Source organism: Aythya marila, assembly GCF_965140915.1.
Source record: "Aythya marila genome assembly, chromosome: 1".
Classification (NCBI taxonomy): domain Eukaryota; kingdom Metazoa; phylum Chordata; class Aves; order Anseriformes; family Anatidae; genus Aythya; species Aythya marila.
The window spans coordinates 63,275,360-63,299,202 of NC_139042.1; the positions used below are offsets into that span (position 1 = coordinate 63,275,360).

Here is a 23,843-nt window from a genome sequence, read left to right on the forward strand (position 1 = left end):
TTCTGCAAACACCAGGGCATGCTCCATGCACCAGCAACTAGGTAATAACACAAGGAACCAGCTGGAAAGGCCGATGTGAAGCTGGGCAAAAACTGCTCCATCCACAGCCCAACTCCGACCAGCTGATGCTGTGCCAGCCAACAGCACCCCTGGGTGACCATTAGGAACCTAAGGAGACTCCGGATGCACACGCAGCCTTCAGAAATAAAACATTTCTTTTAATTGGCAAGTAGAACACACGTAACAGGTCATTAGTATTTTATAAACAATATTAAGTTACAAATACAGGTTAAAAATTGCAGTTCATGGCAGCTAAAAGCTCGGAGTCCAAAATGCACCTCTGCGACGCGGTATTTCCCTTTCCCCAGTCTGCTGGGCGAAGATGAATAAAAGATCGTTTATATTGTCTGCTAGGAGGTGGTCTACTGCATACTCAAACAAAAAGAAAACCTCATTCCTAAGAGCATCACTAAGAAACGGAGGCATTCAAGGCCATTCGGCCATCTCAAGTCACATCAGGTGCAAGGACAGGGTGGAGAGTTACTCTGTAAGACCTCCAGCAAAGATCCAGCTACCTTCACGTTGAGCTGACAGCTGGATGCCTTCTGTCCCAATTCAGCATCAAACCAGCACTAGCTCCAGGCCACAGAAGCTTCAAGTCCATCATGCAGGCTTCCGTGACATCAAAGCCAGACGTCTTGTAAATCAGACCCTTATACAGAGGAAGGTTACTGAGTACAACTAAACAGCTTACATAAATATATGTCTCGTATTTAGCAGATCTTTATTCCCCTCCCTAACGACTTGTGTTGGTATTAGTGAGATACGCAGCTCATCCCATTTTTAATACACTCAGAACATTAACGAGTTACCATTACATGTGTTAATACACTAAGTAGCCTTTAGCAGGTCTCTCTCCCTCTCAAAAAAAAATTAAAAAAAAGTGTTTAAAACCGGTTTGGGAAAGCTAGAAATCTATTTTCCAGAAAAGCGAGTGGTACTAGGGTAACATGGACTCCAGTGCTTAAACATCCTTTCACATAAAAGCCATCTTGACAGCTTTTGTGCCTGGGACTCAGTGTGTCTCAGCTGCCAGGCCTGTCTTCCATTCAGCCTTCACGCTGTGGCAGTAAAAAGGTCATCAAAATCAGCTCACTTCACCTTTCGGCTGGCAGACTTTCAAACATTGCCATTGTTGGGCTGTATAAAAAGAGACGAGTGGCTCTGACATGAGTTCATTTCTTTCTTGCTCACATTTCTGAGAGTCAGTTTTACTACACCACTGGGATTTCATCTTCAGAAGCAAAGTCTGCTGACTGTGGCTGGAGAAATGACTTTGTATCTCAAAAATATCAAGAGTACCATTCAGATCTGAATTTCTATTAAAAACTGTGCACATTTAGCAAAAAAATTATGCTGCTGTAAAAACAAAAGGTCTGCTCCTTGGCCTGCTCATAATACAAGCTACAATGAAAGAGATTACACCAGAGTTTTTTTTTTCCTCTGCTTCTGTTCTAAATGCAGGCATGAAAAGCCAAGTGTTACTAAGCTGTTCCTAAGAGAGCACGCAGGGGTGTGGCATAATATACATGAATCGGGAACAAAAACAGTAACAAACAACAATTCTAGAAAATGCTGCATGTCAGCAGCACGCTCGGTTTCTGAAACGTAAGGAGTTGCATGGGAGTTGTCAAGATGAAGTCCACACACCTTGATCATTGAACTGATCACTAGATTCCAAGAAACCAAAGCGAATTTAAAAATACACGTGACAACAGCTGCCTAGAAGGCAGAGTTTCATCATCTGTCAATAACCAGATGAATAAAGTGCATAGCAACTATTATAACAGTTCCTTGAAAAGACAGTATGTTCAGCAAGTCTCCGAGTTTGTAAGCTTGACACTTATCCATACGTTTTGCTACATGTGTGGCTTCCCTTTTGCTTTGCTGTTCAGCTTCGCCCTTCAGCACTGTCTGTGGTGTCCTTTGCACTTCATATGGAATGCGCTGAGATCTCCGACTGCTGCCTGATATAAGTCTGGAAGCTCTTGTCACCAATGGGATGTTCTCTAGAATTAACAGCAACAACAGCAAATTATATAGAGAATTTTCTGCCCAGAAACCAGAACGTCAGAACAGAAAGAAACAGACAAAACCTTTTCCTAAAGTTTGATTATCAAAGTTGTAATTACAAACTGCACCTTCCTTGCATTGGAAGAACTGACTGGTTGCTGAATTGTTCCCTGCTTTTATTTTTTTATTTATTTTTGGTCAGAGATGCAAAGAGCACTCCTTTATTTATGTGGACACAAACTAAGGCCATGGGGCTGTACCATTCTCCCCACCTTTAGACCAACTCTCAAAAATAAACCCATAAATACACATCCCTTCTGGTATTTACTGCATGTTTCATGAGCATGGGCTCAAAATTAAAAATAATCACACTTACTTATTTTTCAACTCATAAAAGTAATTCATAAAAGTATTTTAAAATTCCTTATGCTTTAAATACTTAAAATACTGCGACATATGAAGTCAAAATCTTATTTCCTATGGATTTTCAGGATCTTTTTTGAACATGAATATGAAGGCCAGAACACAAGCAAGGGAAATACCATTTCCCCAGAGCGTTAACGTGTTGTGACAGCCCATACTTACTGGCTTCCATACTTTGTCTTCTTAAATTTATCCCTCTTATACTGAGCGTGCTCCTGCTCTAAAGTTCCAACACCTTCAATAATCAGCTTTAGTGTTTTATATGTCTCTTTAGGGTCATCGATGATGAATGTAGAATATTCTTCCTCTTCAGGCCCATCATACACAGACTTGCTGCCGCAGGCCTCTGGGGAAAAAATAAAAGTGCAGGAATAGGTATTAGCTTGCAGTTTGAAGTAGTCACGGAAGATGTTTTTACAACTTTGCCCCCAAAAGATTCACACAACAAGCACGAGGACAATATGGCATGATTACTGCACCTGCTACGGAAATAGTCTAAGAAGGGCAAGTCCTGATATTACCACCTTACCCTACCAGGGAGCCTTCCTGGTAAGACATCAGGACACTGCTTACACGGACAACTGCAACACGTTCATTCTGTCATCTGCTTTGGCGTTGTAGGTGAGCACGTTAGAAAGAGAGAATTTCACTCTTTGGCCTGAGCTGTCTGGCTGTGCTGCTCTTCCAGTCCCAGCTGTCGAGTTACCTGCCCCTTGCCTGTGCCAGCCCCGCGTCCTTTCCCCTGACACTGAAACTGGACGCTGGCTCTGGCAGGGAGGATTCGTTCCAGGGGCAGGCCGGGCACTGGTTCAGCCAGCTCGGAAGTGGTGGAGGATCTGCAGTTTGCAACTGCGTGGTGGCCAGGCCTGGATTAAAGCGCTTTCCAATCCGTGTTTGACACCACCGGCATATCTCGTTTTATAAAACAGAGTGCTATTTAAAGATCAGTGCCACAGCGAAGGCTTCCCTGCCACTCCCTGTGCTAAATTGGGATTTCTCGTCTGGCACCGTGTACACCGGATACTTTCCTTGGCATGCCCACCAGTATTAACTTCCTCTGCTGTCTCTTCTTTCTTTTATCCTTTATATCACTTTGTCCCCCTAGCTCTTAACCGTTCCCAGCCCAAACTTCACTTCCCATCACTCCAGACACCCAAGGGTCATCTTTTGTTGATAACTCTGGAAGAACCTGTCGAGGGAAGCCGTTTGGATCCAGCCTGTTCTGGGGATCTGAATCAGGGAATGTGCACGTGGCTTCTGGTAACATAAAACCATGTTCCACTGACACCTCAACTTTGCGGGTGCTTCTTTTCGGGCTCAGTAAACTCCTGGTTTAGTCCACGCTCCGATTTGTCAATCCAGAGTATCCAAACTATGCTCTCCGACCGCTCTATTTTAGGATGCTGCGGTTTAAGACCGTATTTCAGACAACTGTTTATTATGCAAAGAACTTTGTACAGACTATGAGACTGCGCGCTGCGCCAAAAATAATCCATACAACCGCCTCAAGGCAGCAGAAAGGGAAACATTAACTAAGGGCTAATCGGGATTTGATCTGCAAGCTTGGTCTAGCTGAAACATACAATTTTTCAGAGGTGTTTTTGCCTTGCTAGGCGTATCAGAGGTGCAAAGATCTTTCCCCCTTACCTTGCATTTTCTCCAATTTTGGCATATACAAGTTGAACAGGGAGTAGATGCGCTCAGTTTCTCTATCTCCATCTATATCCAGTTGTATATTTGCAGGCAGGCCTCTGTAAGGGTCAGGAAGAGAGGTAGAAGGCAGATGTTAAACAGTGTATTATGGCACAAAAAACACTTAACGAGGATGAAAACCCATGACTTCCATGTTTAAAAGCAAGTACTCATGGAAGCCAACAAAATGTACGGAATGGAGCACAAAACTTCCTACTGTTCCCAAGAGAGGCAGGTTCAAACTTCTTTATGCCTGGATTTATCCAGCGTGCTCTCACTCTGACTTGAAAGAGAAGACTGTGCCAATAGCCAGACATTCTGGTGAATTAATCTACTATAACCAGATGGAGGAGCCAGAGCACTGAATTCCCAGCCACCCAGGTCTTCTATTCTGAGGCTAACTCCCACTATAGACTTGTTGCTTCTCTCAGTTTAGACGGAAATAGCTTCCTGGGAAGCAGACTCCTCATTTAACAGAGACCCTGCTCGGAAAAGATCAGTTCAGAATTAAATCCAGACGCAATCTTTGTTTCAGAAATTGACAAACAAAACGCTGAAGGGACGTCTGGCGTATTTGCTAATGGCAAATGATCAGAATGAAAATATTTTAGGCCACAATCAACTCCTATCGATGTTTTGAACTCTACAAATTTCAACATTTTGGTTTGCAGATACCGACAGCGTCAGAAGTGACAACACAGAGGGCCTCTGAGAACAAGACACTGCCTGCACGGCTGGTGCACTGACACACACAGCCCTGGCAGTATCCAGACCAACAGCACGGTACCGATCCTTACCCTGTGCAGGGCGTGCAGCCAGGAGTGTTATCTGCAGTGGCTTTACAGCAAAGCCAGTGGCCGTTAAGGTAGGCGGAGGGATGGTAGACCGTCAGGCGCTTCTTGTTGCACTGGCTGACTTTGGTGAGGATGTCGATCCAGTCCTTGGCCTCCACGCAGTTATTTGCTTGGATGTACAGGACTCTTCTCTCAGGCTGGATCACCTGGAACATCTGCAAACACAAGTAAACCACAGAATGAACCACCTGATTGAGTTTGCGAACCTAGGACCAGGCTCAGGCCAACGATTTACTGACGTAAAAACAAAATGCAGAATGCCCCAATAAATACACTTCAACACAACATCAAGAAAGCGAGTGTGCCCTTAAAACAAGAAGACCTTTCACCTGGTACAAGGAACAAGATACTGTTCCTCGAGGTGATGATTTGCAAGCAGCCAATATCAACTTGCTGGTTGGGCCTCCGCAAGCCTCGGGGACACAATTTTAGTAATGCCGCGGCTCCAAGTTTTGGATGGCTGGCAGAAGGAAGCAGTGCAGGGCTGAAGGGAAATGCTCGTCAGAAGGAGGCAGGAAAGACTCAAAATGAGAGTCTGGATCCGACCTTTGGGACAGCTTTGCTTTAACTGTTATATCTGTGGTCTTTTTAACACTTCAGCATGATTCTTTCCTTTTAGGAACTTCCACTCTTCCGCACCCAGCCATAGCTGCTGTTAGCAAATCACAGCAATGCATTTTCTCTGTTTCTCTTTAATTGCCTGGGGGTGGTTCAAATTCCTACACGTTAATTCTGCCTTATGGCTCGGGCACTCAAAATCTAAAATAAAGCTTCCCCTGCCTGTCCAAAACAGCTTCTGCTCCAAGATGGCACAATTGCCTTTATTTTCTTCCCCTTGAAGAGGCAAGTTTCTGCTGTCCAGCCTTACTGCTTGATGATGAACACTTGCCATTTCCTTTACCTTCTGCAAATACATAATATTTATGGGTTTTCCTCTGTCAGATATTCTCAAATTATCCTTTTCCCATTCTACTTTCCCATTTGATTATTCAAGCCATTCGTCATAGCACTGCCCACACAATTTGGAATATTATTTTCCAAACAGCTGGCTCTTCTCTTCCACTTCAGGAAGAAAAACAAAAGGGCATAAAGCATCAATTTTGGGGGTGTGGGGTGGTCCTGTGTAGAGCCAGGAGTTGGATTCTATGATCCTCGTGGGTCTCTTCCGACTCAGGATATTCTAAGAAAACTGAAATTCACCTTTGTGTATGACAAAGACCTGAAATATTGGCCTGAATTCTGCACTGGAAGGTCTGGAGAATGTTGCAGGCTGGCACCAGGCACCGTCTCTCCTTCCCTTGGTACACTTTCAGGTGCACATCCTTCAAAACTGCTTGCAAATATACTTGCTAATTTGCAAACGAACAGCTGTCTTGTAATTACAACATCACTTACAGCAGGAAGCAGAAGCTCCAACAGTCATTTCCCTGGGTTTAGTATCCCCACAGACACCAGACAGTAATTAGAAAGGCACAAAGGCCTCTGCGTAACAGCAGTGGATGAGCTGTGAGTATCAGTCCAGCACTGCCAAAATGCACACCAAAGAGGCCTTTTAGCAAGACTTTTCAGGACATGGTTGGCAATCAGAGTTTGGGGAATGGGGAAGGAAGGAAGGGAAGAGGAAGACAGCAGTGTGCAGCTCGTGCCTCTGCTAACACACAGCAACAGGGAAGAGAATTTCGATGTCCTGAAGGGGTAAATGGAGCCTGCTGCATTACAACAAAGGGATAAACTGAAAGGGTAGGGCTTTGTGTAAGGGGATACCAAGCTAAGTGAACTAGCATATGGCAACAACTAAGCCAAGAATTTCAAGTGGTTGCAAGACCTTTACACTGTCAAAACCACCAGTTGCTTCTCGTACAACACACCAGACCTGAGAAATACTTCGAGGCACTCTCTGGGCCACAGTGTGCTTAAGGAAGATGAAGGCCGCTTGAAAGGCGATGCGCAGCCTTCCTGCCAGACACGCAGCTTTATCAGAGCAATAAAAATAGATTTGGTACAATTCAGAGCACAGATACACAGAGAATATTTATAGAAAACGTGTATCTTTAATCACACTTAGCACCCATGATGGAATATCCATCGCCAATACATCTGCTGTGGTGTCTTGAGAATTCAGTCCTTGCTGCAGCATTCTATTTATGTATGGCAAGATAAATGGGAACATAAATGTCACCAGGAGAAGGTGACAATGGTATTTTCTACTGCTTATGGAAAGACTCGGAACCTTACTTTCCGGAATGGATGTAGTCACCTTCATTTCCTAGTCAATAGTGACTTGAAGCATCCAAAAAACCCCACAGTTTCTGTTCATGCTCACTGTACAATCTTCTACTGTTAACAAAAAAGGGATATTTTCCCTGTAATAAACCTTATAAATTAAAAGAGAGATTCTGAATGCATTTCAGCCTGGCAGACTCCGTGTAAATTAAAGAATTCCTTCACTGAAGAGATAATTGGAATTATAGCTCAGCTCCTCTCCATACACAGTAAGTTTTACCTCAAGTGTATGCCTGTGATCGCTCACAAGTACAAGCAGCCAGTTCCTTCCCAAGGGAGAGGTCTGACAGAAAGGGCAGGGACTCGATTACCTTACCTGTGCCCAGCACTGTGGAGCCCAGACAGCTGACCAGCAGCGGTCAGGACTGAGTGTGCTGCGGATCACGAAACCCAAGGACTGCTGACTGGACTGTGAAGAATCTGAATGGGCTGTACTTTTGGAAACTCCTGCTACTATATAGAGAAGCAGCAGCTGTGGTTGTACGTCTTTCAATAGAAACCCAATCCACGTTACAAAAGGGAAAAAGGCGATTAGGCTGGTGGATCCAGACCAGCCTAACGAGTAAGTTAATGAAGATGACCTACTTACATTTTTCATTTTAAAGGATTCCTCCTCCAGTCTTTCCACTGCCAGAATGTTTTCAATTGGAATGCTACACAGAGGGTGATCACCTGCAGAACGAATACATAGACGCTGAGCAACTTATTCACGATTCAACTTCACCCTCTGCCCTTATTCTTAATGCTGATTCAGTTCCTTTGAAGATCATTTTGACTGCATAGAAAAAAAAATATCTTTCCCTCAGCAGGGATTTACCAGCATGGTCCTGAAGCATTACCTTAATTTCATTTCTGCTTTCAGCAGCACTACGTTATGCTAGCAAATCTCTGAGAAATTGACTGCTGCAGCAGGGCACAGAATATTTACTGAGGAGGTGAAATAAATCATTCTTATGAATAGCTGAAATATTTTGATGGTGGTGACGTAAGATTCCAAAATTGAGTGTGAGATGATGACCGACATGATCTGAACATCTTTCCTCATCTTTTTCACTCTAAATTTATTTATTTGATAGAAGGGAGTGATATTTGGTGTGTACTACTGAACCAACAGAACCAATTTGTGAAAAGCAGAATTCTTGGTATTAGGCAGCATTAAGCGAACAAATATTTGCAGGTTCAAAGCTGCAAATCCCTGACTACTGCAGTCAGTTGTGCTAATGCTGCAGAATTTATAAGAACTAGCAGAAATGCATCTGACAATATTCAATACAAATCCAAATCCCAGGGTAAAGTATTTGAGCTCCTGAGTTTTGTGTCCTAAGACAATCTCCTAAATAACTGTGAAACCTACAGATAATGCTAATAACTAATACTGAACAAATACTATCAAATATTCTGCTAATTTAGATCATCTTGGGCTATCCAGGAGCCTTCTCTAGCAGTCAGTACAGATATACTAAAAAAGGGCAAGAACATACAGGCTGACAGACTTCTCTGCCCTGTGCCTTCTACAGTTACAGATCTAGATATCAGTGTTCGGTTCTTACATTATTATCTTCATATTTAATCTTCACTTTGATGTGTGTTTTTTTTTTTTTTAAAAAAAAAAAAAGCCTGGCAAACCTTTGTTACCTTTGCTTTTCTGATAGGTGAACTCGTGATTTGTCAGGCGAAACCATCTCTTCTTGAAGTTTTTCATACCAAATCGTTTCCTTCCTTGTGCTCTCTTGATCATGAACCTAGTAAACAGGACCATGGTTGTTAAAATAGACCAGATATTACACTTACATGCATATATATATATATGCATACATGTTTTATATGTATTTATGCATATAGATTTAGACATAAATACATATAGGTAGATATACACAGACATGATGGCACTCACAAAGCTTTAGGAGGGGACTCATGGTGTTTTCTCATTATTGAGGCCTTGTCACTTGACAAGGAAAGGAAAGTCACGTTTGGATAGGTTTAGTGCAGCTGTTAGTTGAGCCTGTCCTTTTTCCAGATCTAGATACGGGGGGCAAGACAAGTAGCTTGATTTGTAGTGGATACAGGGACTCTAGTTAATTAGCTGAACTGCAGCATGTGCTCTTTCTTCCTCTGTTCCAAATCCAGCTAAAGGATTTCCTACTACAGCAGAAAAAGGTTCTGCTAAGCCTGACACAACTCTACAAGCTTTCTTTTTTTTTAAGCTCAAAACGTTTGGAGTATGTTTAATCATTAAAGGTAAGTGTAAGGCTTCTGGAGCACAGGGACTGTGTCCGGCCATGCTTTAGTCACTCTCATGCTTCAGAAAAAATCAGGATGCTCCACAATGCCATTTGCGATTGCACATTGATGCTGCCGTTAGGAATGGGTTTTCAATAAGCAATTCAAAGCAAGTTGATGATTGAAAGCTAGGACAACCCCCTTTTCTTTGGCAGACGAGAGGCATTCGTTTAGTGAGTTGTCAGTTTTAATTAATTTCAAACTTGAATTAGCTTACGAGGAACTGTGAGGCATCCGCCGCCTTCCTAACCACTAAATCAATACGAAAGTTTCAAGGTGACTTTGGAGAGCCTGGTGACTTCATACTGCTCAGCCTCACTTTTGGTGTAAAATGTGTATCCGTATGCAGTAGGGGAGTTGATAACAGCTACTCTACACGTTAACTACTGTGCGAAATACAGAACTGTACAATGGAGGCAGTAAAAACTACTTGCTAGAGAGTAGTTTTTATCAGGTAGGAAAGCACTACGCAGCACAAAGAGCACACAGATTGAACAGCGAGTGACTTGGTTGAAGATTTTCAACAGCAGAGCTAAAATGCTTTGAACAGCTATTTCTTGCTTTGGGTATCTTCAGTCAGAAACAATTGCATTGCATCCAACTGAACAGCAGGGCTGTTTAAAGCTCGAACAGAAAACCAAGTTCCTTCAGACTTTAACTATTTTGTGACCAGCTGGGCTCGTGCCCGCTGCCCATTCTAAGCTGTGTGGGCAAAAGCAAGCACTGTATAGAGCAAAAAATATATATTTTTTTTGTTAGTCAGCTATAGTTAAACACTCATCCCATTTTTAAAATGGTCAGTTGCTGTCTCAGTCCTTGCTCTCGGATTCCATGAGAAAGATTTAATATAACCATATTATTCAGATCACCACCAGGCCCCACTGGAGGGGTGGCAGTCTTTGTATTCCAAGGTTAAAGCAAATTTCAAGGGAAGAGCAGATATCCTTGGGCTGGACAACATGCTCTGCATGTTGGTTTCTCTTTTTTTTTTCATGCCAACACTTATAAGGTGACTTAGAACTGAAGATTCCTACTAAGCCTTCCTAGCTGAGACACACAAACTCCATACTGCAGAGCTAAGAACAGTATTATTTCATTTCTGGTTAATTTTTTCAGAGCTGACATAGCTGAGGGAAGAATGTGCTCTGATTTCCCACAGATAGGTGTCAAGTGTTCAAAACCACTGAAGTTTCAAGGTCAATTTAAAAAAATAAAATAAAATTGTTTCTAATATTAGCAGAGTGTGTGAGAAGTTGGAGCAAATAGTCAGAAGCGTGAAGGAAAAGAAGTTGAAGATGAGCCCCATTCCAGGGCTGGATGGCCAAAGAAACTTTCTCTTCTTGTGGTTGTGGTGGACCTGAATTTGGATCTGCCTTAGCTTTGCTTGGAAGCATCAGCATGCAGCTTTCACCCACAAGAAAGGCAGGACTAGTTCTTGTAGTTCTCCTTTTGGAAAGAAACAAGCAGACAGCTACCAAGCAGTGATGGCATGAGCAATGCCAGCAAACCCAGGTGCCAGTGACTAAAATCTTTGGTACTACGCATCCATTCAGAAGTACATACGCTATAGCTTTCCATCTAGAGACTCTTAATAGAAGGATAGATTTAAAAAAAAAAAGAAAAAAAAAAAAAAGAAAGAAAGAAAAGGAAATAAAATAAAAACGTTGCACAGACAAGCAGACACCCCACTAACCAGCCAATGAATCTGGAGAGTAACCTAACAAAAGGCCGTGAAAATTCCCACCCACTCTCCATGACACAGCATGGCAATAAAGCAAGACATCAGGAAAGACTGAAGTAGCTGAAGCCTACTCTGCAGCCTGGAGAACGAGTTACATGAATGCTACTTGATGTGTAACTTCTTAACCACTCGCAGTGAGTTCTTCGGGATATGCACACTGATTATCAAGCACATTTCAGTGCTTTTTGGAGCCTCTCCCTACAGATAGAAGTCCGTAATTCTCTACTTTCAGCAGGTTTTTGATTAAGGAGGAAAAAAAAAAAAAAGGACTCGGTCAACATGGAAGAAATAAATAACAAAATGTTTTCTGCTGGTTTTACACAGGCATTTCAGGATTGTTAAACAGACTGCTTCCTTCCCAAAGGTAAGTCAGACAAATCTACTGCCGTGAAGGAAGGACATGCTGTCAGCCAGGAGCTACAGCAAAGCACCAACTGCCCCTACCAGCTTACCTGCATGAACTATTACCATCAACTTTCTTTACTGTTAGTTTAAGAGTCCTTACAACAGCAGCCACAGGCCGAGCAAGAAAAGACAGAAAAAAATCAGACAGGAGCAAAAGAAAGACAGAGGCAGAAAAAAAAAATTAATGTTTCAGAGTTAGAGGGAAAATGTTACAAACGATACAATTCTTTTCAGACACAAAAGAATGATAAATGTACAGAATTCAAACAGACAAACTTGCTTCTAGAGACAGACCCTCATCAAAGAACTGAGCTGCTGAGGCTAACTGGAAGTGGCAGTCAGGTTTTTACTGAAAATCTAATTTTTATGTGACAGAGATACCAAGAAAGCTTACTTTCAGCAAGAGTTCAGCTTACTAAGCTCTGACGGGAAGAATTTGGATTTTTACTTTCCTCCTCCCAGCCCAAAGAACAGTGCACTTAGATGATCTTAACTCATTTTTTAACACAAAAAAAAAATGTCAACATTTAGTCTCGAAAACTAGCATGGCATATAGAACATGGTTCCATAAAACAGAAAGGTACTGAAAGCAGAAACTGTTCCAAATGTACCATAAATTTTCCTCAAAATGGCCCTGGTAATGATTAGCATATGCATTTTAAAGGGCAGCAAAAGCAGATCCCATTTGCAGGCTTTGCCCTCACCAAGATATTCAGAATCTGCATTCACAGTGAAATTTTACAGCTTTTGTTCACTGTGGTTTAAAAAAAGAAAAATAAAACTTGTTCTTAACACTGTGCTGATTTAAATTTATTTTGCATTAACTGTGCTAATTGAGGTCTACAGGCTTCTTTTTCCTCCATATATTTCAAAACACACTTAATATAAGGTGTTTAAAACAAACGAAAGGATGTTAAAATGAACTAGAGCAGCCACAGAGAGTAGAAACAGCAATACAATGATTTCCCTACACTCTTTTCTGAACAGACAGATGGAATAGGGGTGGGATAAAAGATAGCTGCCTCGGAATGGTAGCAAGCACACATTCAGAGGGTTTTGTGGCACATGCATGCTTACCCTTCTTTAAGCAATATAGGTTGCTCTATGCTCTTGTGATCTCTCCTTCCTGAAGACGAAATTAAATCTAGAAACTAAAAGGTGAAGAAAAAGCATAAATGAAATGGCAGTACAGCACTACCCAAACTAAAATCTTTAACGTTAGTCCAACACGGTGCTACACGGACATACTGTAAAAGTAGTTAAACAGAAGGGTACTGGCAGATACTTGAGGAATATGGGAGGTTTCCTGGGCTGTAAACTAAAAATAGCACAAATGCTCCTAAGCAGCAAAGCTGCAGATGACCAGCCCTTCTTTTCCTGTTTCCCCTTTGTTACACAGATCTTTCAATTCCTTTTGGGCTAAGCAATTTTCAGACAGATCTGCAGCATCCCACGAAGCACGCCCATGACTCGAGCAATAAGCAGCAGCTTATTGATCCAACCTAATTATTAAACAGAAGCAGACCCGAAGAGATTATAATATTGGCATGCACATAATTTAATGCATTCCCAAAATTACAATAATTGGGAGCCTGCCTTTTCTAGCATACACATCCTAGTTTACAAACAGCACACTTTAGGACTCTGAGCATCAGCTTCAACAACACGTAAGGATGATTCAGAACATTTACATTACGTACATTTTTTACTGCATCTGCGTATTTCTGCTCATTGAAATAGTCGTAAAAAGTAGCCATGTAGGATTCCTTGAAATTAGCCTGAAATACAAAAGCAAAACCATGCATATCATAATAGAGTTTATACCTAAAATATTGTTGTTAACAGTAGCAGACCATGAGACAAACCACCACAGATAAGGGGTTTTTCTTTCTGGCCAGAGGTAAAATAACCAAAAAGCGACTTTCCCGTTGTACAGCACACATTCGGTAGTACCAAATCCTTATTTCAAATGGTAGTAGAACTCATCCCAGATGCTCAATTAATACAGTTACTAATGCATTATTCAAAAGCTTCAAGCTTCTGCTTTGGCTTTTAATCCCGGTCCTAAAAGCTGACAAAAAGCGTACGGATTCTATTGCCTCAAAGGACTCTTAATTGAGGTACAAATTCATCTACAGTAGCCTGGGTTAATTGTAACTAGACCACCAGCAGCCCCAAATTATCATCAGATATAGTAGTTTGGTACCTTTAGAAACACGCTTTACTTCATTTAGAAGTACAGAGCACGGGCATCCAGATCTCATTTCACCTCTGACTGGCAATAAACTGAACTGGTACAAAAAGCAAAGCCCTGCCTTTCCCTTTACTGGGATATTCTTACCAATTAAGGCTTTAAAATGCAGAGACAATCTGAAAAACCCTGTGGAGCTGCTATCATGTATCAGATGCAAATAGAGAATTTCACGGGTTTTCCTGATCACTATCTGTTCTTCCAGAAGGAAGGAATGAAAAGCCCTGGAACAGTCTTCTAGGTTGGGCACAAATTTTGCTTTTACTAAAATGTAGTTCAGATTAAGACAGGCTTATTTTTCCTGTGAGCATATGAGCATTCAAAGCAGAGGAAAGTAGTTTTGCCTAAAACTAGTGCTACTCAAGAATTGTAAAGGCTTAATTACAAGTGATAAAAGCTTTAAAGAAGAAATCACTTTCCTGAATTAAACCTTTAAATGAAAAAAAAAACCATACTTACAGATTTAGATTTTGATAGGCTGCCCAGTGTTTGAATGGTTTTAGAGATAAGTGTCAAAGTTCGAGAAGTCTGAGGATCCTAGGAAAGAGAAGAACAACATTAAATGGATTGGATACTTAAAACATCTCTTAGTTCTTATTCTCCTTGTAGAAAATAAACATAAGATTAGAAAAGGACCAATAAAACGCTATAGAAAAACACTGCTTCTTTTAAAGGTTTTCAACTCTTAAGTCACCCCATTGCCTTGCTTTTCTGAAGACTAATCACCTGCAAAACTAAAGTCTATCTTAAAGACCGTTCGGGTCCTCTCCACTCCCAGTAAAAACAACTACCAAAAGTTTTGGGTAAGTTGCTTAACATCTAAAACATCTCCAATTGTTGCTGACAATCAATCCAGCATTAATGTAAGGCAGTAAAAATGAGACCATCTACCTTGTTTGACCTTAAAGTTCACTGTTCCTCCCACACCTCCCAAATTCTTCACATACAGTCATTCTCCATATGCAAGACAGGCATAGCAGATCTTTGAACTAACAAAGCTATTTCTCCTAGAGGCTATTAAAAGAATTGAAGAAAGAATCTTGCCAGACAGCCTGTGGTGACAGAACCATATACAGAGCTCGAAAAAAAAAAAAAGATACAATACTTACAGGATGGTGTGGTGTAAGCTGAAAGAGGTTTGGAGAAAGAATGGCAGGAGCAAAGAATCGCAGGAAAATAAAGCTGCTGACAGCTGTATACCTCACATCTAGGTCACCTATTAAAAAAATAAGAACCTCTACTGAGTATTTCAATAATTCCTCCTTTAAAACCTTCTGCAATTACCAGAACGCCTTCTGAAAGCTAACTCAAATGAGTGCTGGAAATGTACCTATCTACAAGTTAAATCATTATTCTCATCTGCTTCCTTTCATGAAAATACATAGGTTAGTTGTTTTGCTTGATCCTAGTTTGATACTGCCCACCCATTCTCACAGAGCCAAAACAACTAGGAGGCAGTGGAAAGAGGTCTCTTGACAGCCAGAAAACCTTTGCAGCACACAGGCCTCCTAGGACTATAAGCTTGCAATGACTCCAATAAATTGGCCTTTATTACAGGTTGATGTATGAGAAGAAAACAATTCAGCTGCATGGAGCCTGCAGAATGAGCCATTACAAAAAAAAACAACAGAACATCTAAAAACAGCATACTTCGTAAATACTGAAACCATAAATATACACCAACATAAACTCTTTTAAAATGTTGTTTTCTTTTGAATGTTTAAGGAAAACTCACAATCATCAAAAGTACCGTTTTTCATTGAATGAATAATCAAGGAAATGACAGTATTTATAATCAAGAAAAAAAACACATCCCAAACTGTGTTTGGGATAATATCATGTTCAATGACTAAATCTATCACAGATCACGCAGACTTCTAGATTACACCTACATTTAAAAGCTATCTGAGATACAAAATGAAGCAATACAGAGAAACTCACCTTGAAAACGTTTGGCAGCCGATTCCCTCAGTGAAAAGAAAATATCACACATCACTGTAGGACAGCTTACACCAGACTTAGTAATTACAGTAAAAATGCGATCAACATACTGCCTCAGATTTTCCTGAAAAATACAATGATTATGACAAAATTGGTACCATTTTCTGTTGTGGAAAGCAGTATTATGCCTGGTTTTATTCATAATGCCATCGTTAAGAGATTCTCACTTCCAACATTATATACTTGCAAAACAATCTCACTCTTAGTGATACTCTCTTCAATAAATGCACGTATTTAAGAGTAAAAATGCTATCCCTATCAAAAACATCGAGTGATGTGGTTGCATGACATATTATTTCTTTTCACAGCCCTGCTTTCTATGACATTGCTAAAGCCACAGGCTAAGTTATCCTTGCTCCCAACATTAACATTGAATATTTGGCCATTTGTCATCAAGCCCTAATCTTTCAGGGAGGCAGGGAATGTAACATTTGACAGATACTGTATTTATAGCATAATGCAAAACTGATATAAATTAATTACATACAATTTTTGATGTTAAGAAAGCTTCCGATGTATTCTAATAAATGACAGATTTATTTGCAACATTAAGTCTGAAGACCTAAGCTACCACAAGACAGTATAAACAGAGATCCTATCTTCAAAATCTAATGCATACCCTGTTATTTTCCAAGTTTTCACCATCTTTTAATTTCACGGGATCAATTTCACAAGGTTTATGTACCTGGCAGATCTAGAGAAAAAAAAAAAAAAGAAAGAGCAATTAATATATTAGTTTACCTTCAAGTTGGAAAAGTTTTGTAAAATGCCTCATCTGATTTTTGGATAAAAAGCCAACAGTATAATTTGTACTTTTGTTCTTGACAAAGTATCAAAGGTAAATTACAAGTGATCTTTTTTTTTTTTTTCAAAATTATTACTCTTTTATTCTACCTTTTCTTTCAACTAGGGTGAATAATTGGTCAGACACTCTCAGGCAAGACTGTTCAAGAAAAGTCCTATTCTGCCAAAACAGCCAACTTTGAAAGTATATTTATATTCTTCAGAAACATAAGGTTGTTTGTTTGTGTTTTTTTTTTTTTTTAATGAAACAGTGGAACAACAGCTGAAGAAATTGTCAAATCATTTAAAGGAAGTCTGTGGTCTGAAAGTATTGCTCAATTACTGCATGAAGAACCCCACACCCACCATTCTGGACTGGACAGATAGTAAACCATTGCCACAACACATACATCACAGACACATTTATCTAAGAATACTTGTATTAATTTAAAGCCACTAGATGAAAAGTATTACTTAGAGCTTCCCAGAAGCTTTCTGCTATAGATACATTATTTATTCGTCTAAGTTATTACTTGATTAACTTCTCCGCAACAATACAGGTTAGATTTTATGAACTGGAATAATTTGAAAGCTTCCATTTGTCTCAGTTCATTTACTTTAACACAATGCAACTCTTGCTGAACCGGGTGACTCAGCTTTGGCTAAACTAACACAAGGTTTTAATGTAGAAACAGGCTTGTAAGTGTCATTCCTACAAGTCACCTTAAAACGAGAAGGAATAAACAGTACTTGCTCCCTGAAGGCCTTTTGCAGTGACATTTCAAGTCAAATAAACAGTCTAAACTGCTCTTACCTCATCTATAATTGGCTTTAGTGTAACTTGCAGATAATGCATCCCTGCCAGTTTCATCGTCTCATCAATGCACTTGGAAGTTAATGAGTTTCCTCTGAAAATGGTGTTTGGATCTCTGGAAGTGAACAGTTTTCTGTAGTTTAGTCTCTTTGTAATAAACTGCTAACATGCAGAAATAGAAGCAGTGAAAGGTGATGGAAATATGTTTTCAACACACAAACAAAAATTCCTTTCAACACCAGCCTGTCATTAAATGCAGTCATGTAGCACTTAGTGCTCTACCAAGCTGTAACAGAAAAGCAGCAGTCACATTAGGTCCTGAGGGACTAAAGATCATCTGTTTTGTATTAGGATGGTGTGTGGAAGCCTCAGTGCACCATCCAAACACATGGCAACGATGCAGGCTCAAACCAAAAGGGTTTACAATACCAGTGAGGGAAGCTGCACCTGCTGAACAGCATTAATTTCAGTAAGGGAAGGAGGGAGTTGATTCGAGTCCTGCAACAACACTGGACATTACAAGTGACCTCCTACAAAATATGTAGGTTTAGACTGGAAGAGAGATGAAAACACCAGCTCCAATGACATGGCCATCCTTTCTAAGTTGCTTCCAGCACTGTTCTGTGATAATACTGTTAAAAAGTAGTTCAGATCCCAATTCTGCACAAAGAACTGCGTAGATAGCTGGTGCTCTGCAGACTTTCTTATTTCCCTGAACGACCTGCCTCCACAGAATTCTTCTTGTACTACATGGCTACTGCAGTTCGCTAAGATTACCTATTTGCACTGTCACATACACTTTTTTTTTTTTAAAGTACTACTTGCATTTTGAGAATGCCATTGAAAATTACATGTTCAATTAATTTTGTACATGCAATTCCTTGCATATCGATTTCAGTTCTGCAGGCAGGTACATAATCAACACTATCATCTACACCTGTATGATCAAAAACTGTGCCGACAGACAGCAGATCAAACTTGGATGTGAACTCATATGCTTGTTCTTGAACACACACTAACAGCTTCTCTGGTGCTTATAGCTTACTACAGCTGTACTCATTTACAAGCAATACATTACAGGATGAATTACTTGACTGGATTTTGATATATTTTTTTTAATATAGAAGTTAGGTCCCTGCCTGTTACAAATGCCTGAAAGTCCTGAAAACAAACAACATGTTTGCTGTTTTATCACAGGAACACGACTGACTATGGAGCAGCAAATTTCCTCATCCTGCATCAACCAAGCTGTTTCTGCCAACCTTCAGCATAGAAAAATACACCTGCCTACATGAGGAAAAACACTCTAAGACACTGAAAAAAGCCAACCCATACAAAGACTTTATTTGGTAGGGAGGAATTGTTACTTTAGAGTCAATATCTGTCATTCCCCTTGGTTCCCAATGATCTCTGCTATTGTCATTCAAGAGCATGGTTAAGTAGGCAGAAGGCTTGTTGCAACATATGCTCTTTAGGGTCTGCTTGGTGGAAATAATATATCTTACATTGCTAAACTGTCAGCACACCAGAAAGTCAAAAAGGGACTTATAAAAAGTGCTAAAAGATTCTGTTCTCTGCCATCCACTGCCAGATCCAATCCCATCTTCGTTCCTCAGACCTCTAATTGGAGAGATTAGTCACACAGCTTGCCTTAAATATTCATGTCTAGGAAGAAACTCGCCTTTTGTTCTGAACAAATTCAGCAAACACTTTTACTCAGCACTAGATGGCTTATTAGCACATTATAAAGCTGAAATGATTTCATATGAACAGTTGAAGATAAGGTAGGATTTTAAAGTTATCCTCAAACAATCAGGACAGAATGCAGAAAATCCCTGCTTTCAGACCTGAAAACAGTTTTGCAAGTAGACTTCACAAAACAAGATGGGAATTCCTCCTCAAACCGAACTCACCAGATCTGCAGAGCTTCTGTAAAGAACTCTGACACCAGCTGGGAAGAACAGGAACAACTCCAACAGTTTGTTATGAAATTGCGTATAGTTCCAGAAACAGAGTGAAAGATCATAACACTAGCCAACACACAGTAGGTATGTTAATAGCAATGGGTTCAGTGGTACTTACTGAGTTCTCTTCACTTCAGCATTCGCAATGGCACTTATGAAAGGCACAATTCTGCCATAGTGTAAGAAAAGCCTGACAAGAGGTATGGCTGCTTCCTGTTTCTCTCTGCAAACTTCACCCAAAATGTGTGCAGCTGATGCTGAAACAGGCTGAACAGTGGAAAGAAAGAAAATCTTTGAGGGATCATTACAGCACAAGCATAGTTCCCTTCTCTTCCCCTTAGCTCCTTAGTCCATAACCCCACATAACAGCTGCAGCAGCCAGTTACCTAAACATGCCTGTACATGACATGGCAGGGCCTCACATCCCACTTCTTGTTGGCTTTAAGTTTTGATCACAAGAGGGCAGCAATTTAAAAACTATTGCAGTACGGTATTTTCCCCTCATTTTCAATAGCCAACTCTTCACTGAATGTGACTGTTGCCTGGGAAGCAACTGAAGAGGAAGAACTCTAAACCTTCTCATTTTCAAGTCCCAGTAAGAACAGAAACCAGTTCTTGTACTGAAACAAACAAACAAACAACCCCAAATCCAAACCAACTGCTAAAACTATACACATTGGCAGATGTGGTCCATCCCTCGAACATTTCAGAGTTAGGTTTGGGGTTGTTTTGTTTTTCAATTGTACAAGTAAACCTGTTCCTCTCTAGCAAAGGAAAACCAATTGATCAAACTTTAGTTTACTTTGCATTTTCCTAGGTAAAATTAGAAAGCCACAGAGAATATGCTGCTTTTTAAAACCACTGGTGTTCCTGGGTGTGCCTTCACCCACCATGCTGCAGGCAGATAAAGATCTTTTCTGCAAGGACAGAAAACAACCATGAAGGATATGCAGAGCTTAACAAGACCCTCGCATGGAAGAAGGAAGATGATAAAGATTCTGGTAGTTACACACCTGTGGTGCCAACAAGATCATGACCAACATTCAGGGAGACCCCTGTGAGGATGATCTATAGTAAACAACCAGCAGTGCAAACAAATTACCTCAACATCTGCAGATTTTAGCAGGAGATCTCTAAGTGGACTGTAATAGTCTGAGGAAAAAACATGGTCCTCAGTGTAAACCACATTTAACCTTAAGGAACCAAGGTCATCAGGTTTCAAAGACTTGTTTCCATTATCTCTGGGCTGCAGGAAATACCTGATATGCAAAAAAAAAAAAAAAGACAAAGTTTGTGCTGAAACACAAAATTATCTCAGGCTATACATGAGCACACAGAAAAGCTAAAGATACACACAACCTTTATATACCTATCACATTTCTTGAGAGTTCTGACTCAGATTTTTTTTAATCATGTCTGCCAGTCTATTTTGCACCAACTGCAACATGGAAAGTTCTGATCATTAAGATTTGTGTATGATATATAAAAAAAATCACATATTCAGAAAATTATACCATTGCTCCTGAATTGCAGTAAATAATATCATAGAGTCAAAGTATTAGAACTCCCACACGCAACACAGAGGCAGACTGAAATCTCTAATCATATCATCACAACTTCTTGTTCTTACATTTGCTAGGATTATTCTGGCGTGCTTACAAAAAAATTAGATACAAATTAAATCCATTTAAACTTTATCACATAGCTGTAATTATTCAAAGACTTCACAGAAGACATATGTTTCTGCTTATACGCTCCAAAAGAAAAATGTCAAGTACCATGCTTCGTAAGAGCTAGACTGTCGGAGAAATTTCAGAGGAAGCCTCAGTTCTCCTAGAAACTCATCTCCAAACTTCAAGTTACTGGCATTCCAAAGATCAACTCTGTAATAGAAAACATGTAATGTTAGGTGAATAAAAACATAGATAGATAGAACTTTGTTTTCAATTCCAACCCCCTCAAGCCCATGAGTTATAAAGTTCCAAAACTGTAGTATATGGGCTTCCCTACAGTCAAGAGACAACCTTGGATCTCTGGAGTCTTGCAATTCATCTCCATTAAACATCACCAAAAATCACCTAGATATCCCAGATAATGAAAAATACAGATAAAATGAAGACCAGAGGAAAAAACTGCACAGACATTTAAGGACTCCATACTTCTAGTCTCAGCCGTGTTTGGATTTCATTTTATCAGCAGCATAAGCAGCAGCGTTACAGACTGAGGTTGAATTTCCTCCCAGTCCTTCCCCTCCTCTAGCTTCTGGGAAGAATCACTTGTCAAGCTTACAAATCTGTTGCACCTAAGGTAGTTCTGTGCAGATGCTCAGAAACTTTACCGCCCTATAACGTGTGCATTGTCTGAAACCTACGCAATTTCTAGCACTTTGTCCCTCACACATGGAAGTTCTGGTATGGCTGACGAGAGGATACTTCCTTCCCTTTCATGTGCTCTTTAACATTAGGATGTAAAACTGAGCTTCAGAGTAGAAGTACTGGCATCTAACTTGGCCTTTGTGGATAAATGCTGCAATACCCACCTCAGAGTAAGGATTTCAAACTGTAGGACAGATGTTTCTGTACATATTTTAAAGTTTCCTTTGAGAGGCACCTTCATTTTAAAACAAGCTCAGCTAGAAATGTGCCTTAAGCTTGGGGAAAAAAAAGCTATATGCAGAAAATGTATCAGTTTTTGAGTAACTGAGACTTTTAGGAGAACTGTAACTGTAATTTGGGTAAGGTGCAAAGTCATCTAATTATGGACATATTTACACCACCTTCCTAGTCTCCAGCAAGTCACAGGAGGCTTGTCAAGGAATGAGGCTTGACAGTCCTGCTGAAGGTTTACCTTACCTTATGCAAGTGCAGAGGACGTCACTTCTAAATCCCCTGAGCCCTGTATCTCTCAACAGTGCCTCATGCATCAAGTTTCATATGCTAGACATACCAACAGCTCACATTGCAGGTCTACTGGTTTAAGTTCTTCAAACTCTGATATTTTGAGAGTATTTCTGCAGGGCAACAATTCCCCACAAGGAAAAATCTCTGTGAACTCCACCTTCTCTCCTCTTTCCCCATATATGGTTGATTACTACCTCACTAACTAATTCAAATGGCTCAAATGCAGATCCAGGAGGGGATGGGATCTTTTGCAGCTTATTTACACAGAGTCAAACAGCATTTACCAAGTATTTACAGGCTCCTGGTTTCTAGTTTATCCAATTTTTTTCAAGATGCACGCTAGCAATAACACTTTCAAACACACACAGCCTGCCACGCTTCCCAAGGCTGTAGCAGCACAGCAACTTCAGTTACAGAAAAACAAAACAAAACAAAAAAAGCACCACAACAACCAAAAAAACAAACCCCAAAAGTGTAAAGGCTCTGCAGGAAAGGAACCAAGAGCTCTAGGTAGGTCTCACCCTACACAATAAGCAAAGCAGGCATGCAAATTCTGACATTATTGTTTTGGGTGCTTGGAGCAAAAAGAATAAGCAGCATTAAAAATATATATGTTATACACCAACCCCAGCATCTAACAGATTAGTGTTTCCCAAGCTTTTTAAAAAGGCAAAAGCATGGCAAGTGTTATTCTGAAATGGTCAGGCTCTAGTCACAAAAAGAGAAAAAAAAAAAAGCACAACAGAGAGGGGGAGGAGAAACAATGAATTTCACCAGAACATCTGGTCCTTTAGTGTTGATATGCCCTGCCTGCAACTTCCTACACCCACTCAGAAAAGAGCAACTTTCAGAGCTGTAGAGAAAACCCATGAGAGACTGAGCCTCCTCTGTACCCCGTGGAATGGTATTTTCTCAGGAGGGAGAAAGAAAACAACCCCCCAAGCCCATTAATTGTGCGATCCGTCCCAAGGGCACGGGGGCAATCCCACTCTGACTGAACAGGCCGAAGGAAGTGAGGGGGGCGAGAGGGGGGCCCGAGATGGAAACAAAAACACTCTGTCCTGTATGGGACAAACCCTCCGAGCAAAGGGTTTGCTTGACCAAAACTAACTCTTTATCTACTTGCATGTATTATTGACGTGCTTCATCTTTTCCCAGCTACTAATTTACAAGGCCTCGGGCAGTGCTGTGGTACCACGGTGCCAGGCTACATGAGCCAGCAGCTGAGTGTGGAAGCAGAGGGTAATATGGCAGCCCTCCTCCATCATTACCACACATGCATCTTCCCTGTTTGGAGCAAGTTATCGTTCCTCCTGCCTCGTCTCCCCTCCTTTGCTTACTGCCAGCCATGCTTCTGAAGGCCCTAGGGACTATTAAGA

General features: G+C 40.6%; 1 protein-coding gene across 3 annotated transcripts in view; it reads right to left on the bottom strand.

Moving 5' to 3' along the window:
* Nucleotides 1-203: 203 nt before the first annotated feature.
* The window catches only part of RASA3 (RAS p21 protein activator 3), a 140,362-nt gene continuing 116,722 nt past the window's right edge, over nucleotides 204-23,843 (bottom strand). For all 3 annotated transcript variants that reach the window (XM_082755124.1, XM_082755125.1, XM_082755123.1), the window contains 16 exons: nucleotides 21,343-21,447; nucleotides 20,667-20,823; nucleotides 19,683-19,831; nucleotides 17,601-17,715; nucleotides 16,623-16,697; nucleotides 15,944-16,067; nucleotides 15,112-15,218; nucleotides 14,462-14,539; nucleotides 13,452-13,529; nucleotides 12,829-12,902; nucleotides 8,961-9,067; nucleotides 7,915-7,997; nucleotides 4,986-5,197; nucleotides 4,144-4,247; nucleotides 2,659-2,842; nucleotides 204-2,069 (listed from right to left, as the gene is read on the bottom strand). In XM_082755124.1, coding sequence (XP_082611250.1) covers nucleotides 1,994-2,069; nucleotides 2,659-2,842; nucleotides 4,144-4,247; nucleotides 4,986-5,197; nucleotides 7,915-7,997; nucleotides 8,961-9,067; nucleotides 12,829-12,902; nucleotides 13,452-13,529; nucleotides 14,462-14,539; nucleotides 15,112-15,218; nucleotides 15,944-16,067; nucleotides 16,623-16,697; nucleotides 17,601-17,715; nucleotides 19,683-19,831; nucleotides 20,667-20,823; nucleotides 21,343-21,447 — 1,828 coding nt within the window. In that variant the 3' untranslated portion in view covers nucleotides 204-1,993. The remainder of the gene's footprint in view (nucleotides 2,070-2,658; nucleotides 2,843-4,143; nucleotides 4,248-4,985; nucleotides 5,198-7,914; nucleotides 7,998-8,960; nucleotides 9,068-12,828; nucleotides 12,903-13,451; nucleotides 13,530-14,461; nucleotides 14,540-15,111; nucleotides 15,219-15,943; nucleotides 16,068-16,622; nucleotides 16,698-17,600; nucleotides 17,716-19,682; nucleotides 19,832-20,666; nucleotides 20,824-21,342; nucleotides 21,448-23,843) is intronic.